General features: G+C 52.6%; 1 protein-coding gene across 1 annotated transcript in view; it reads left to right on the plus strand.

Annotated features, from left to right (window-relative positions):
• The first annotated feature begins 1,141 nt into the window (after positions 1-1,141).
• The window catches only part of Hs1bp3 (HCLS1 binding protein 3), a 31,923-nt gene continuing 21,114 nt past the window's right edge, over positions 1,142-11,950 (plus strand). The window contains exons 1-4 of the mRNA XM_021178846.2: positions 1,142-1,222; positions 5,460-5,625; positions 9,124-9,331; positions 11,489-11,720. Coding sequence (XP_021034505.1) covers positions 1,191-1,222; positions 5,460-5,625; positions 9,124-9,331; positions 11,489-11,720 — 638 coding nt within the window. The 5' untranslated portion in view covers positions 1,142-1,190. The remainder of the gene's footprint in view (positions 1,223-5,459; positions 5,626-9,123; positions 9,332-11,488; positions 11,721-11,950) is intronic.

The raw sequence follows: 11,950 nt of genomic DNA on the forward strand, positions 1-11,950 counted from the left end.
AAAACATCTATTATTGTCACCTTTTCTCTAGACAAATCCAAAACATCGCTAACAAAGTGCATGAATGTATATGTTTCAAGAGGCAAAGTTTGAAGTCATTTTCAAACTTTTAAAATTGACTGTGAGATTACTTCACTGAAGCACAGAGGATAATGGTTTGAGTGTGCTGAGATGGTACCTAGAGAGCATGGCATGGAGCCTGCAAGATGACTCAAGTTAAAATAATTTCTTGCAAATCTGACCTCCAGATTCCAATCCCTACAAGCTATGGAAATGTGGAAGGAGAGAATCAACTCCATAGAGCTGTCTTTCGACCTCTATAGACTCTCCATGGTGCATGTGCGCACGCGCACACACACACACACACACACACACACACACACACACTAAAACGGGAACATAATATGTCCCTTAAGTGCTTCTGGTGTGGCCCAGCATCTGCAGCTACTTATCACTGGAGAGAGCAAGGGACAGACAGCAGTTTGTACCTGTCACCTGGCCCTGGTTTCAGTCTCCTGAGCCACGGGCAGAAGACAGGAAACAGCAGGTATGGTCTCTCTCATTCTCCTGGGGTAGAGAGTTGAGTACATTCCCAGGGGATCCACTAAGCCAGAGACATACAGAATAAAATGTCCAAGACCTCCTCCTCAATGCAAAGCAAGCCAGGCCAAGACCAAGAGTACATGTTTGAGGGGAGGGAGAGAGGAGGGGGGGGGGCAGAGACAGAGACAGAGACTGAGACAGAAAGAAGAGGTGGAGGGGACAGGAAACCTTAGGAGAAGAGCCCGAAAGGAGGGTTGTATTCAATGACAGCCCACAAGCCTGAAGGGACAGAGTTGACTGAGTGATTGACTGCATAAGTGAAAATGACCCCAGGGAGAGAAGAGAGTGCTTTTGTAGCTAGCCTGGAGAGAAACCTGAAAACTAGCGGCTGGATTCCTGTACCGTTAGAGGTTAAGCCAATACTAGGATTAAATGGCATGAGGTGGCTATGGGGGACCTAGGGAGGGAGGAGCAGCAGGGATAACCTCTCTACTCCGAGGCCACAGACACTGCGATGTGCACAGCCGCTGCCACCAGGGGGCGGGCAAGGGCTGGGGAGATGGCGCTGCGCCGGAGCAGGGCGGGGCGGGGACGCAGCGACGCCCAGGACGCCAGATCCCGTGACCGTCCGCCAGCCCGCAGCCGACATGCAGTCCCCGGCGGTGCTCCGCACCTCCAGGTGAGCCAGACCCCCAACATGCACTATCCAGACGTCCCAGCAGCTGACGGTTTATCCCGCTGCACCGCACACTATCCTGCTGGCGTGTTGGCGCGCCGTCAAGAGTCCCCGTTTTACAGACAAGGAAACTGAGGCCCCCTAAAGGATCAAGCACTCACCCAAGTCTCCAGAAAAGCCTGGGATTAGCGAGATAGTGCTGGCTGGGACAGGGCCCAGCTTCCTGTCCCTGCGTGTGTGTGTGGGGGGGGGGGCGGATTTCTTCCGGTCCCCCAAACCTTTCTGCGCTAGCTTTGTGAATAGCTCGATGCTAAGCACCAGGGACGAGGTGAATAAAACAAGGTGTCCCTGGAGGTGATACGCGCACCAAAATGACTGGTGCTGCGGGAGGGGGCGTATTACGTTCTGTTGGCAGGGCAACACACTGCTGCTGTTGAACCCCAACTACGCAGAACTAAGACCCTGGCAGTTATTGCTGGAGAGAGCGCAGGAGCTTCCTCAAAGGGGTCAGAGCAGTGTGCGACCACCCAAGGCCATACTCACAGCTAGGGTGAGGCTTGGAAAGGCTTGTGGGTAGGGTGGATGTCCTACTCCTTCCTCGATTTTTAGGTAACTCTGAAATGATGAACTTTAAGGATAATCGTATACTCTGCCTTTATTCCCCGTATACAAACTCTAGCCAAGATGGGCAAACGGGTGCTTACCCAACACAAGTTCAGTTGTAGTCCCAGCTCCCTGGTTAGAAAAGTATGGTCCCGTACATACGCCCTGATCTTGAAAGCTGCTTGCTCTCCTTGGTGTGGTGAGGCCGCAGGCCACATCCCCATAAAAGAGATGTTCCTATGACCCCGTGAGTTGTTCCCTTTCACAGAGCCTCAGTTTCCCTTCCTGTAGAGAAAGGTTCCATCTAGAGAGATAGGAGTACAGGAGCAGTAAATGTCCCTGTGGGCCACCAGACTGTGACTGTGAGTTTGGTGCTGCTGCCTAGGAAGGGTAGTGGTGGCTTCCCTTGGTGCTAGCATGCCCGCGGGTGTTAGCAGGCATAGTGTGCTGCTGATGGTGAGGGTGGAGGAGTCGTGCCCTGTCCACCATTCTGATAGTCACAGCAGACCCAAGGAGCTTGCCTTTGAGGAGCGCAGCCACCTAAGTAAGCACTGAAGTGGCCCTGCACCCAGAATCAGCTGGAGTTTCCAGCCTCCTCCTGCGCGGCATCTCTGGGCTTCATGCAGTATCCACCCAGCAGGTGTTTTCTCGGGATCCCTTCGATGCTAGACACCAGTCCAGGTTCTAGGATACAGTAGGGAGGCTTTGGAGGGAATGGCTGGGCAGCGAGAAAACATAAGCTATGTCGAGGGTAGTAAATGCTGAGAAGGAAGCTGAATGATGGGGAGGCAGGTCAGGTGACAGACATGAGTTTTATACTATGTGGTCAAGGGATATCTTTCGGAGAGATGGCAGGTGAACAAGCTCTTGAGAAGTCTCACAGTGGAAAGGACTATAGGAAGGAGAGCTTGCAGTGTGTGCTCAGCAGGAAAGACAGAAAATCCAAAGGCCAGTGTGCTGATGTAGAGGGAGCCTGGAGACTGTGAGGTGTCCTGCAATGGAGAAAGGCCATGAGGTTTCATTCTGAGTGCAGTGGGAAACATAGGCAGCCTGGCCATGGGAGCAAGGGGACAGAGAACCCGTGGCTGCTGCACCCATGTCCTTCAGGCACCGGCCGGAATCCACGTGGACAGTGGCGGAGTGGCTGCACGGAGGGGAGGGAGGAGGGGCTGCGGCCTGTTTAGGTTCTCTGTGTATTCTGAATGATGAACTTTGGGGTCTGGAGGATGGTAAGGTTGGCTGTCAGCTGATGGGCTATACTGTCCTGAGCGCACTGCTTCCTGGGATAGGGAGTGGGTAGAACCAGGGAACCAGCATTTGTTCAGATGGGTTTGTTTTAAAGCATGATTGACGATCAAATGGAGATGCTAGGTAAGTAAGAGGCGAGATGTTTGGAGGGAAGAGTCTGGACCATGGGTAGGAATTGGGCCGCCCTTGGCTCTGGATGCTATGGAAGGTCTTGAGTCTGGGTGAGGTCATTGGAGGGCAGTGTGAGCCAGATCAGGCTGAGCCTTGGGGATAAAGGATGCATAAGAGATCTGTAGCCACATCACAACTGAGCCGCTTGGTTTAGGACACAAGTGAGTATACTGTGCCTGTGAGTATATCCTACCAACCGCTTGCTTTTGTGATAAGATAGCATGCAACGCTTGAGATATTATGCTCCCAGGCTTCTGGTTGAGTGACCCAAGTGTATCTTTCTTGCGCGTTCCAGAGTGATGCTTATACTGTCTGGGGACCACTTCTTGCGAACTCTATGTCTGGATGAGGCGGTGTTCCCAGGCTTACTGCTCTTGCCTAAAACTCAGGAGTCAGGAGTCTTAGGGAAGGACGGGGGAGCATAATTGTGCCAATCCAGGAGGGATAAGGAAATATAATTGTGTCGGGGCACAGGAGCAAAGGAGCTGATGAACAGGGCATTTTAAAGGAAGCTGAGCCCTAGGCATGAAGACAAGGGAGCCAAGCTGGAGATGGAGAGATTCACTTAGATGGTAGAGCCGATACAGGGGCTCTAAGGACAGGGATAGGGTGTGAGTTCAGTTCCTGGTGTGGTTGTCTGTGGGAAACCTCCTTGGGAGGTTCCAAGTGGGGCTTGACAACCCTCTGCCATCTTCTACCATTCAGGGTGATCAGCCTGCATTCCCTGCCCAATCCCTCAGCTTCATTGCCCTGACAAGCCTGAAGAAAAAGTGCCTCATTTCCCTATCACAGCTAGCAAGGCTGCCTGGGATTGCTCCCTGAAACTCTGACAGCAAAGATAAGCTACTTCCTGTTGGAGCCTTTGTTCCTATCAGTTAGGTAGAACCACCTGCTGGGCGTGCCGGCTGCTTTCTCCACACCTTAGCCTCTGCTCCCATACCCCTTCTTGTCCTTGTGACAGTCTAGCACTTCAGACCCTGGATACTGAAAACTTCATTCAGCCTCAGAGAGCACTCTCATTTGGCCATTGGTTAAGAAGTGGCCTGGCTCGGGGGCTCAGGGATTAAGAGCACTGGCTGTTCTTCCAGAGGAGTTCAACTCCCAGTACCCACGGGGCAGCTCACTGCTGTCTGTAACTCCAGTTCCTGAGTTCCAATGCCCTCTTCTGGTCTCTGAGGAGACTACATTCATGCAGACAAAGCTCCTGTAGGCATAAAATAAAATGTACAAAAGAGAAGTGGCCTGGTGTAGTGTCTCTCATCTCACAGCATGTGTCTGCTGTGGATGCCTTTGTGATGCTTCGCCAGATGCAGCCAACTCAAGCCGGCAGAGGGATTCATGCTTGGAATGCGAGTATTCCTGTGTGTACAAGGCTGTACAGTCCCTGGACACACACACACACAGACACATTGCATATTTCATGCTTTTAGCATGCTGTCCCAGTGTGACAGCCTTGTTCTCAGGCCTGTGTGTGTGTTTGTATGTATGTTGTGTTGCATTAAAAACACTCCATGGGAAAAGGGGGATGGGGGGTGGGGGGGGGACTGGAGAGATGGCTCAGTGGTTAGGAGCACTGACTGCTCTTCCAGAAGTCCTGAGTTCAATTCCTAGCAACCACATGGTGGCTCACAAACCATCTGTAATGGGATCTGATGCCCTCTTCTGGTGTGAATGAAGAGATCAACACGTACTCACACATAAAATAAGTTTTTAAAAAAAACCAAAAAACAAAACCCTCCACTCACTCCATGGGCTCTGGTAGGTCCTCACTGCTCTCTGAGAGCAAAAGGATTGGCCAGCACATCCTTGCAGCCCAGAGAGCTTGCTCTGACTGTACTCAGGCAAGGCTCTCTGTCCCCTAAGGATATCCAGAGGAGGAAGCCACTGTTTCCCTGCAGCCTCTGACATCATTCCAAGCTGCCACTGAATGCTCTGGTTAAAGGCAGATGGAAGCATCTGGCCTTTTGAACCTTGCTGCCTTCAGAACTGAGGAAGTACGTCTGTCCAGATTCCCTAGAGGGCTTCAGTCCTGCTCTGTCTTCTCAGACTCAGGCTCCTCTCTTGGTCTACGTACCCCTAACCCCTCAGAATGTAAGGACAGACTGACAAGGACACAGCTGAATGACCCAGCACCTGGAGACTGGGCCCCACTGACCACCTCATTGGTGAAGCCTGCTAACTTGCATTTGATCCTGACCTGCCTTCCTTTGCTTTACAGACAAGTTCAGAATGCGCACACAGGCCTCGACCTGACTGTCCCACAGCACCAGGAGGTGCGGGGTAAGATGATGTCCGGCCATGTGGAGTACCAGATCCTGGTGGTGACGCGGTTAGCTGTGTTCAAGTCAGCCAAGCACCGGCCCGAAGATGTCGTCCAGTTCTTGGTGAGCAAGGGACCCTAGCCATGGTGCTCTGAGGGTGCCCAGGCAGGTATGTCTGCCTCTCCGAGGAATGACACTTCTCTATACCACATGGGTCCAAGGTCTGGAGTGCTAGACTGTGTGGGATGACAGGAACGCCAGAGTAGACCTGCGCCTAGAGTCCACAGCAAGGCAGACTTGCAAAGAGGCATAGAGGGTGACAGAGCCTGGGAAGGTGTAGAGGGACAGCCTAATGCACTTTGAAGAGAAGATGCTGGCAGCATCTTGGAAGAGGCGAAGGGAGGACGATGGTTTAAAGAGTGTATGTATGGTAGCACTGGATGGTGGTGGCGCACACCTTTAATTACAGCACTCAGGAGTCAGAGGGAGGTGGAGCTCTTGAGTTCAGGGCTAGCCTGGTCTACAGAGTTCCAGGAAAGCCAGGGCTACACAGAGAAACCCTGTCTCAAGAGCATAGATGGTGTTAAACAACAGGAGAGGTGGGAAGACTGTCCCAGAAACAGGACTCGGGTTGGGGTGGCATGGGAGGAGACAAGGGTAGATGACTTGCAGGGTTCAGGTTGAACCTGGACGTGTCTTGCGGCCATGTAGTTTTAAGCAGGGAAGTGACAGTCCTGCCTGCCTTTAACCAGAGCATCTAGTGACAGCAAAGCACTGGGGGCCAAGAGACACTTGGTTCTGAGGACACCATAGTAAGCCTCCATGCTGGGAGCCCGCAGAAACAGCAGGCTAAGAGACAAGGAGAGGAGATGCTTACAGTGTGCACAAGGCCGAGATCAGCCACACCGGCCAGGAGCACCTTAGAGGCTGTGGTGAGCGTGTAGTACTCACCCACTGGGCGGGCATGGGAAGCCCAGCATAGGAGTGGTACTTAGGTATCAGCTTTGAGGCCCTGTTAAGAGCTGGGAGTGGGTGAAGCTACCCAGAGAGCAGAGGTGGAGAGACGGGAGAAATGCTGAGATGATGTCCTGAAACACCAGCCAGGCCAATGACGACAGCTGGGGCAGCCATCAAGGCAGAAGGGAAGGCTGGCAGGCTGAAGGCAAGGAAGCTAAGGGAACAGAGAACTTCAACTAAACAGTGTAATGGGTTCATACATTTTTCTACCCTTTGGCCTCTTATGGAAGGGATCCAGACCTGGTGAGAATGAAAAACAGGCCTCAGGATCTTAGGCTAAGGTAAAATGAACCAAAGTCCTTTAGTACCACAGGGGAGTGGCTGCAATGGTTTGGTTGGGCACCTCCAGGCAGCTCAGAGAAAAGGAAAGGATAGAATATATATCATGAGTCACTCCCCCAGTGCTATTTTTTATCTGATTGCTCCTTAGACCAACTCTTGATTGAACCCAGGTGGACCGTAAGCCACGGTTCTGGGTCTGCTGCGTTCTAGTGTGGCTCTTCTGTGAGGGGCCAGTTGCAGCTCCTGGTGGTCGGAACGTGAGCTCAGGTACACCCAGTGATTCTGGGCTCTGAGGGAGAGAGGCAGCATCCTGGGAGCCCTTGGGGTCCAGCGCAGCCTGTTCTGTCCTGCACAAAAGGCTGGGTGAATGAAAGGTCACCTGTCACACTGCCACACGCCACATTAGTGCTGCATGGTCCTAAACAGCGATGCCCACGCCCTGTGGAAAGCATGTTGGGGCGTGTACAGAGTATGGGTGTGCACATACATGCAGGGGCCTCACAGACCTGAGAGGGCCAGGGAAACTCATTTGCTTACGCACACACACACAGTGGTATCTAAGGGTGTAGGCCAGAGTTATGCTTCCAGGTCTGTGGTCCCCCTAGAATTGGATGAGTTAGCTAAAAGAATTAGTGAGCCTTTTGTGTCTGTGCCTTAGGAGGATATATGCTTCTTAATAGAAGCAAGCATTTAGTTGCTAGCCATGAAATGAAGCCAGCCCCCAGGCAGGAGCACTGTGCCTGAGGTCTGGCAGACACCCTGCGTATCTCATTACACAGATGTGTGTGTATGTGTGTGTGTGCGCGTACGTGTACATGTACGTACATACGTACCTATTAGAGGACAGAGGCAGCGTCGTGCTGGCCCAGTGCTCTGCACTGCCTGCCACACAGAGCCATTCGATCCTTCTGTGTCCCCACTTAGCTCCCTGTTGTCCTTGCCGTGTTTGCTGTTGGCTGCCTGATGTTCTGCCTAGCACACAAGTGGATGAGAGCCCTGGATGGTGCCAGGAGCCTGGGCTTAAAGCTCCCTCTCTGCCCCTCACAGGGCCTGGCTTGTGGGTCTGTGGCCTGAGCCTGCATGGAGCAGTTAGGCCAGCAGGGGGTGCTCATCCCTCACTGTGGCCAGGCTGCAGCTGCCTGATCCTCAGATCAACTCAGGAACTCCAGCCTGAGCACCCAGCTGGTGCACCAAGAATCCTCCGTACCCTTTCCCTGGGAGTTCTTTCCAGGAAAGTTCCAGAACCAGGCTCTTGTGTTCAACTATGGACAGCAGCTACCTATCCCAGGGGACCCCCCCCCACTTGGAGGTTTCTGGGGTTCCACCCCCACTGCCACTATACAAATATCTCCTGGGTTCTAAGACCTTAACACTGGGTGGTGTGTTGGTTATTGAGATGTGGCCCACAAGGAAACCACCATGCCTTTCTGAGCCCCCAAATGATGGGGACATCCACAGTCTGCCACACACTAGCATACATACCCAAGGTGGTGCAGCCAGGCCTGGAGGAGTGGGCAGGCGGGCCATCCATGCCTTCATTCTTAACGTTGCCACATATTTCCTGGGGAGATGGGCCTGGCCTCCAGGGAACCACCAAGGAGTTCAGGACTGAGATAAATGGAGGGTGTTGGTGAAGGCTGTGGCATAAGGCAAGTGACTTTTGTCTGAGCTCATACGGATTGTACAGATCCCGGCAATGGCGGGGCTATGGCTGCTCACCACACGGCGTCCAGAGCCAGCTGGGGATTTCTGTGTCAACAAATGCATGCTCACGGAGCTGTGGGGAGGTAGAGGAGGCAGATTCGACCCATCGGAGCAGCTATCCTGTGATTTACAGTAAACCAAGTACCACCTTCAGAGATGCAAGGGACACCTGGGACCCCTTGGCGGCAGCAGCAGGAGCTGTGGTCTGCTTCACCCAGACCCCTATGCACCATTGACTCCTGCTAACCTTACTCAACCTCTGTCAGGAAAGGCCCCACCTGTCCTGTTCTGGGGAAAGGTCACACAGTGCTGTCACAAGATGGCCTGACATCGGCCAGGTGCCAAGCTCACTCTACTCAGGTTCAGAAAGCCCAGAATAGGCGGAGGCCAGGTTCAGGTCCCTGTGTCCTTTACATGAGCCTGCAGGGGTACCTTAAATCACTCCATTGTTGTGTCCTTCCTTTGGGACTCTGAGATGTCCCTGGGGAAGAGATTGGGGCTGGGAGGGGTATAGAGGGCCAGCAGGCAGGCCTGCTCCAGGCACATATCTGGTCAGGGTGAGGAAACTTCTCAGCCTTGGTTCTTCTCTCAGGAAACCCCATGCTCCTCTCATTCCAGGTCTCTAAAAAATACAGCGAGATCGAGGAGTTTTACCAGAAGCTGTACAGTTGTTACCCAGCAGCCAACCTGCCCCCGCTACCTAGGAAGGTCCTGTTTGTCGGGGAGTCTGACATCCGGGAGAGGCGAGCCATGTTTGATGAGATCCTACGCTGTGTCTCCAAGGATGCCCAGTTGGCAGGCAGCCCAGAGCTGCTAGAATTCTTAGGTACCCAAGGTTTTGTCCCATGTCCGTGAGGTCTCTGCATCCCAGAACCCACCTCACCACTGTGACTCAGTGGGAGGCCCGTTACCACCCTCCATGGCCTTCGAGCTTTAGCAAGGATATTTAGGGAGTTGGGCCTCGATAAGCCCCTGGGCTGAATGGTGAGCGGGAGACCCAGCCCACAGAGTGACCTCACCATGTCCTTCCTGGCCATCGTCGATGTATATCTCCCTTCGCGTTGACACTTGCTATGTGTCCATATGTCCCTCTGCCTCCTGCCACCCAGACCTGTCAGCCTGGGAATACTGTTCTGCTGGCCCCATCCCTCGTGGGCTATACGCTCAGCCCACGCCCCACACAGAGACTATGGGCGTGTCTGACACCCTTGTTCCCAGCACTAAGGACCTCACACTCTCGGTACAGCACCAGGGAGCTCCCCACCCCCGCTCTCCCTTACACCAGTGTTCTCTCTAAGAGAAGTCGTTTTCTGATGGAGACTGTGGCGATCGTATGAACTAACACGCGAAGTGCTTCAGACAGAGCGTATCATTGGGGGAAATGATCAAAAGACCCCCCCCTTCTGTCTACCGAAGTTCCCCTAGAGAAGAGAAGCGTCTGCCCTTCCTGCCCTGAATGGCAGGGCCAGGCCACAGCTATGGATGGAGCCTGGCTCCCTCCTCACCTTCTCGGTCTTCTGGTCAGTCATTTCACTTTGCTCTTTTCTAATCCTATGGATCTCCAGTTCTACGGCACAGAGCATAATTCCCATAAACCAAATGCCAAGGTTTTAACTACTGAGTGACATTTATTCACTCATTCATTCATGCATTCATTCATTCAAGACACGGTTTCTTATATAGCCCTGGCTATTTTGGAACTCACTACACAGACCATGCTGGCCTCGAACTCACAGAGATCTACCTGTCTCTGCCTCCCATGCAGGGATTAAAGGTGTGTGCCACCACACCTAGCTGGGTGATTTTTATTTTTTAAGTGACTGTTTGAAGGATAACTAGCTAGTCATTCCCAGCCTTTCACAGACAGATGCATTCACAATCCTGTGTGCTCAGAGGCTGTGGTGATGCCAAGCCCCTACAGACATTTCTGGGCCTTGCTTCCCCTTTCTGAACTTAACTTATCTTGAATACCTGTCTCTGAACCGTGCTTTGAGCAGCACTGATGTAAGCCCGGTTGTCCTGGGGTGATCGCGTCTGTCCTGGGATCTTCCACATGCTCACTGCACTCATCCGGTGGTAATCTGATACTGCAAGCTCTTGGCGTTGTCTGTCTATGTCAGCAGAGTTCATTGCTGGACTTACTACTGTAAAACATTCTGAAAGAAACAGCCCTGGTCCAGCCTGATTGGACGTTGGCTGTTGCACTTCACCACTGCGTTAGTGGGCAGTTATCTGTGGCATGGATAACTCTGGGTATTGTGGCACACTCTCCTCTGGCATGACATAGCCCTCTTGAATTCTTAGCATCTGTGACCACTTACCTGTATGTGAGCGATACAAGATTGGGTCCATTAACCTTCCCTCGTGGGGGTAGGAGGGGCTCACAAGGCCCTACACCTCCCCAGGGGACTGACAGGGCAGATGGAAGAACAGACAAATAGATTGATGGATAGATAGGTAGCTAGACAGGTGGATGGATGGATGGACAGGCAGATAATTAAGAGGTAGATGGGGGGTGGATAGACAGACAGACTGTTAACAGTGGTTAGGAGAGAGGCTTTTTTTACATAGTGTAACTGTTATAAGCATTCCATGCCCCTGTTAGTAGCTCCAGTTAAATTCAGCTCGTTAAGCTACACATGGGTGGAATTCTTCCTCTGTTCTGCAGATAGTACCCTATCAACATAGAATGTCTCCCTGGAAAAAGTTTATAAGACACTTTTGGGAACTCCTGCCTTAGGCTTGGTCTGACGTTGCCCATGGCCAGGCAGCAGCGGGTTCCCTTGAGCGTCATGTCACAGTGGGACAGCACAGCACTTGGCGCTCTCCAGACTCTCCACTCAGGTTAAAGCAGAGCTTGGTGTCAGGAGGTTAATGGAATCAATCCCTCAACCTCAGAACCTGGCTTAGGCTTAGGCAGGTGGGTGTGGTGATGTCACCTTGAAAGCAGACAGCAAGCTCTTGTTTTCCTTTTCTTCCACAGGCACCAGAGCCCCAGGGGCTACAGGCCTTGCCACCCGAGATCCCTCTGTGTTGGATGACACAGCCAGCCAGCCAGGGGACAGTGATGAGGCTTTTGACTTCTTTGAGCAGCAGGATGAAGTGCAGCCACCCACATTGGGCCTGAGCAGCAAGGATGTGGAGAAGTCCTTGGTGGAAGAGGAGGAGGAGGAAGAGGAGGAGGAAGAGGTGCTGGATCCCCTGGGAATCATGCGGTAGGTCTCCACTTCTTCCGATGTCATTTGTTCAAATGTCTGGGCCATGGGGCTTTAACCTGGTGTGCTCAAGAGAGTTGGCTCAGTTCCCCCTCAGTATCACTCATTATCACCCGTCTTTGTGGTGGCTGGGTGTCTTAGTCAGGGTTTCTATTCCTGCACAAACATCATGACCAAGAAGCAAGTTGGGGAGGAAAGGGTTTATTCGGCTTACACTTCCATGCTGCTGT

This window comes from Mus caroli, chromosome 12 (assembly GCF_900094665.2).
Source record: "Mus caroli chromosome 12, CAROLI_EIJ_v1.1, whole genome shotgun sequence".
In the NCBI taxonomy this organism is placed as follows: Eukaryota; Metazoa; Chordata; class Mammalia; order Rodentia; family Muridae; genus Mus; species Mus caroli.